The following is a 5,528-nucleotide window of genomic DNA, read 5'->3' as shown; positions in this document are numbered from 1 at the left end:
TTCTCATGCATCTGACCCTATACCAGCATCAACTTCAAAATGGATAGGATCAATTCAGAAGCCATCTACAGAAATATGTGGGGGTTGCTCAGGTGAAATGATTGAGCATGTATCCTATGCAGAGGTTCCAAAGATTATCATCCTGGAGTACCCATACTGTAATACTGAAACTAGTCACAAGGTAAAGTTTGTAGTAAATGGAGAAGAAGTTTTACTGAGCCTGAGAGGGATCATATACCATGGGGATAATCATTTCACCTCTAGAGTTTTTTCATATGAAGGTAAAGTTTGGTTCCATAATGGGATAACCACCAAAAATAAGTGTATAGAAGATGGGCAGCTAGATGATAAAAGCAATAATGATCTTAGATACTATCAAGATCAGGAACTTGTTTTGGCTGTATATTCTCAACTTTAAATTAGAACTTTGTCTTGATAAATTTAACATTAAAATAGAATTCTAGATTAATATCTTTATAACATTGAATGCAAGCCACATTGATTTGAAGCAAATGATTATAAAGAATTGTAAATAAATGTCAAATGATTTTGCAATTTTTTAGACATTGTTACTGTAACATTATTCACAATCTCTTGGTTTACATTAATGTGGCTTGCATCCATTGTTGATGAAAATGTTAAAATATGCCTTTTAAAAAAAAAACTTACTCTACATATTTTTCAGCATTGGAGGTCCATGGGAAGGACTCATACATGCCATGCGCAGCACTGGCCCACACCCACAAGTATACTTACACTACTATAGTCTATCAGTGACCGGGACTTTGGTGTGGGCACTTCAAGAGTTTGAAATCCTAACTTTCCTCCCTCAATATTGACACAGGCTTACTGGGATTTTTTTCCAACTCTCACCAATATGAATATGAACTATTTTTCTGCAACAACTGAGTTTGATGAGCCCAGGATTTTACAGCTGATTCCGAAAAGGTTGTCACTATGCCAAGGGGGTAGCAGGATGCGGATCCCGCACCAAGGGTAGGAGGGGGGTGTAAAAAAAGTGACCTCCCATCAATTTTCAAATTTTGAAGGGCAGTGACATTCCATGGATATTGATGATGCATCTGAAACTGATGCAGACAGTTCAAACCAAGAGTACTACCATCTGCGTTGACACATGTGACACCCTACACTACTGTACTAAGTGTTCATGATTTTGGGAAAAATTTCACACTGAGATGGCCGAAAAATTTTCTTTTGATTTAAGACAAATAAAAAAAAATAGTTTTTTTGTTGATGTGACATGTGACATGAACACTTGGTCGAAATAGTACAGTACGCCGCCCCAGGCCAAGCGCCTCTTGCTTCTCTGAATCAGTTACACCACTTGGTTGGATGCCACTTTGGATTCTTACTTGGCCTGCATATAAAAGAGTTGCTTTTGGATTCATCACATTCACAGTACTGTACTAATACGACCATGTCTTCATGTCACACATCACAGAGGCTTCTGAATGAAGGGAAGTGAGGGTGATGTCACGCATCACCGGCCTTTGAAGGCATTTCCTCTTATTTGAAAATAACAGTTTTTTTTTTGGTGCCTGTAGTGCCCCTAGCAATATAAACACTACTGTATGCCTTAGCTATTTCCAACAGATTACAGTTGATTTTGAACTTCAAATTGACAATGGGCCTCTGTTTGGGACAGCCGATGGACATGGATGAAGAGATCACACTCTTCATCATGCATCACATCAGCTATTGAAGTGAGGAAGAGATGGTGAAAAGGTGTCATGCCCTAAAGGGCTTGAAGACTTGGTCGTATTAGTACAGTACTGTAGCATTTCATTCAATTCAACAGGGCCCGTGACATGTGACAGGCCTGTCAAAATTTTGGTTTTGACAACCACACAAATTCACCATGACAAGCCGAAAATTTGGGCAAATTTTCGACCACTTAGCACAGCAGGCCACGAAAAATTTCAACATTTATCACATGAGCGCCAGATGATTTCGACACCTTACAAAAATCTGTGTGAATACCATGACATTTCAGCAATTTGAAGGGCACCGTGACACATGACCATCAAATTGAATGAAATGCTACAGTAATGATGTATACATTGTACCTACTTACCCACATCTGTCTTTGAACACCTACTTTAGAGCTGCTTTGTTTCAATATCATGCTAGTGCAGGCTCGTTATATGCATCTTCAGTGACTTAGCTTAGGCTTAGTTTACAGGCAACCGCCTGTGTAGTTTAAGTACTTGTCACTAATGTAAGTACATAAATCTTTTGAATTTAAAAAAAAAAGAACATAAGTATGGGAAAAACATACTCTATTAGGAAGGTAGGTGATGGGGGGTGTCAAGCGGAACTCCAAAAAAAAAAGACAAGTATTGGTCTCTTTTCCACATTCCGCCACCCCTTGCACTATGCCTTTTTTTTATACAATACATCAGCAATATAATATATGAGTGATATATGAGCTGAGTAATCAGGTCCACACCAGGGTTCTTCCCGATCTGTACCTTAGCATCAAGTTCTGTCCATACACGTTATCCCCCCTTTCTGACTTGACCATATTTATCATATGTTTCACATTCCTTCCAGGAGTCCTCTTTCTGCATATAGCCATGCATCACCACCACCACCTTTCAATTTTCCACCAACTCATGGTGATGAGGTAGAGATTGTGGATTCTCCTTCACCATCCGTAAGTGAGCTGGAAGTTCAAATTTTTGATGTGTTGCTTTCTTCTCTCCAGCTGCTTTAGCACTAAAAGACTTCCAGGCCACCCAATTGCAACAATTCACACACCCCACACTCTCTATTCCAGTCTTTCTTGTCCCTCAACACCTATCAGCACACCTGTCATTCCTTTGAAACACCTGTCATTCCTTCACACACTCATACTTGTGGGTGTGGGCCAGTGATTCACATGGCATGTATGAGTCCTTCCCATGGACCTCCAATGCTGAAAAATATGTAGACTAAATTTTTTTTTAAAAAGGCATATTTTAACATTTTCATTAACAATGGATGCAAGCCACATTAACTTGAACCAAATTTTTTAGGAGATTGTAAATAATGTTACAGTAACAATGTCTAAAAAATTATAAAATTATTTGATATTTATTTACAATTCTTTATAATCATTTGCTTCAAATTAATGTGGCTTTCATTCAATGTTATAAAGATATTAATCTAGGATTCTATTTTAATGTTACGAGTCCTCTGAGTTTACGAAGAGACTCGTTTATTACCCAGGATCTCAGGACTTTTTTCAGCGCGGTAACACTGAAATTTGACTTTCTCCCACGAAAGTGATTTCTTCCCACGATCAGCTGCCTGCTCAACATTGATGACTTTGCCAGTCTGCTCTACTATTTCTTAGTTATCACCTGCTTTTAGTCCTATCCATGTTGTCATTGATGTAGGTGGTAGCTAATGTATTGCTCTACTTGGCTGTCAGACTCTAATATATGAATATATTGCCTCCATTTTCACATTTATGTAACTATACTTCTTTACATTAAAGATATAACAATTAAGGTCATGACAACTTTTGTGGCATATTTTTACAGAGTGTGTGGGTATCCTAATGAGCCCAAGGCTATGCAAAATGAGCCATGAGAAGGTCCTGGGCAGTTGGTGGGTATGAGCGCAAAAAGACAAAAATAGAACATAACATACATCCAAGAGTGCTCAACTAGTTCATAGGCAGTTTTGGGGAGTCTCTTCAGGGGGTGTGGGGGTATCCAAACGAGCCCTTGACCACAGAAAACGAAGCAGATTGAGGTCCTGGGGAGTTGTGAGCATAAGGGCAAAAGAACGAAAATGCAAACTCACCTAGCTCCATGAGACCTTGACCGTTTCGTAAATGGTTTTGGGGAGCGTCTTCACAGAGCGTGGGGGTATCCGAACGAGCCCTCGACCACAGAAAACGAAGCAGATTGAGGTCCTGGGGAGTTGTGAGCATAAGGGCAAAAGAGCGAAAATGGAAACTGACCTAGCTCCACGAGACCTTGACTGTTTCGTAAATGGTTTTGGGGAGCGTCTTCACAGAGCATGGGGCTATCTGAACGAGCCCTCGACCACAGAAAACGAAGCATATTTGGGGAGCATCTTCATGGAGTGTGGGACTATCTGAACGAGTTCAAGATCATGAAAATCGAAGGGGTATTGACAGAGAACTTTCATTGTGTTTGGACTAGCCAAGACAGCAATGTATCATTCCACCAATAAACTGAATTACACACAGCCACATGAGCAGGTTAGAAAAATGATGACGCACGAACATTTCCCGATCATTTGATGGGGGAAAGTTTCGTGCGTCATAGGAATCTGTGATGTGTCAAAAGAATAAGCACATATATCAGTCACTACGTCACGTACCAAACGTAGTAGCCGGACGTGACAATCACTCGTAATGAACGGGCCAACCGGTCCCGGCCGGACTTTCCAAAACATCCCTTTACCAACGGACCAGCCGGATGCTTATAAATGGCTTGCGGGACGGCATCTCTTCCCGCGGCAGCTACCTACGGCAGCCTTCTGGGTGTCCCGTCAGCACCACACCAATAGTACCTAGAAACCTACTTTCACGTTGTAGCTAATTGTATACTTCCACCTCAAATCTACTTGCTTTACCCCACAGCTGCTGGTCAGCAAAGCATGCCCGCTAAGGGTGGAACCAGCAGGTTTACATGAGGCCGCTCACTCGATCAAAGTCTTTGTGGGTGACCTTCACATATTACCACCATGGAACATGGGGTTCTTCAAATGACTCAGGAAATTGCACAGTACCTAACAACCAAATTTCAGGCAATACTCCGGCAAGATCACGACATGCATGTATCTTTTCCTACTCACTGGAGCCTCAACTTCCTCCATGAGGTTGACCAGATAGCTTTGCTCCTCGTTGAGGCCGTCCAAAATCAGGGTAGGATCTAAAGCCATCCCACTCCTCGTCAAAGTTTCTCATCGACCAATCTAGTGCAAACCTCCTGGGATGCTAGCCGTTATTGCGACAGCATTGGAACTGCCATGAATGGCACGCAGCCAGCCGCAGAAGAAAAAATCACTCGAAGATTCCCTCCAATCTATGAGTCTCCAGTGCATGCGACAGAGCCTTTGGTGGTCACCGACAAGCACGGGAATGGGCTCGTTTGGTACCTGCCACATTTGATCACAAAACAGCGTCAAGTAAGTCAGTGCCGATGGCGCACATGCCGTCGGGGTTACGTGGAATGATGTCGTCGGGGCTGGGATGCGGGCATTGAACTGCCGTCGGCTCGGCAGTTTATCGATGCCGCGGGGGCTAGGCACGGGAGCGGGGGAGTTCAGCATGACTGACCAGGCCTGTTGCAGATCGCCATGTGGCAATCACTCTGGAGACTAGAAAGTGTACTCAAGATGGATAGTAAAACAACAAATTGGAGACTCAAGGCAAACAATTTTCGGAATCCCTCCTCTTGTCAACTTAAACCCGGGACTGTCAGTTTGTCTCCAGCATGGTTCCAGCAAGGCCATGAGGTTTGCTTTTAACCTTCATTGATTTCATA

The 5,528-nt window shown here is 42.2% G+C and overlaps 1 protein-coding gene across 1 annotated transcript; it reads right to left on the bottom strand.

Annotated features, from left to right (window-relative positions):
- Positions 1–3,703: 3,703 nt before the first annotated feature.
- On the bottom strand, positions 3,704–5,313 carry LACBIDRAFT_327426 (uncharacterized protein; the record flags this gene model as incomplete). The annotated part of the gene is made up of 7 exons (XM_001881160.1): positions 3,704–3,765; positions 3,814–3,925; positions 4,259–4,308; positions 4,510–4,559; positions 4,715–4,770; positions 4,837–4,913; positions 4,968–5,313. The coding sequence occupies 7 exons, from the start codon at positions 5,311–5,313 to the stop codon at positions 3,704–3,706; spliced, it is 753 nt and encodes a 250-aa protein (XP_001881195.1).
- Between the last annotated feature and the right edge of the window lie 215 nt (positions 5,314–5,528).

Source organism: Laccaria bicolor, genomic scaffold (genome assembly GCF_000143565.1).
Source record: "Laccaria bicolor S238N-H82 LACBIscaffold_12 genomic scaffold, whole genome shotgun sequence".
NCBI lineage: Eukaryota > Fungi > Basidiomycota > Agaricomycetes > Agaricales > Hydnangiaceae > Laccaria > Laccaria bicolor.
This window is presented reverse-complemented; position numbering and strand designations above follow the sequence as displayed.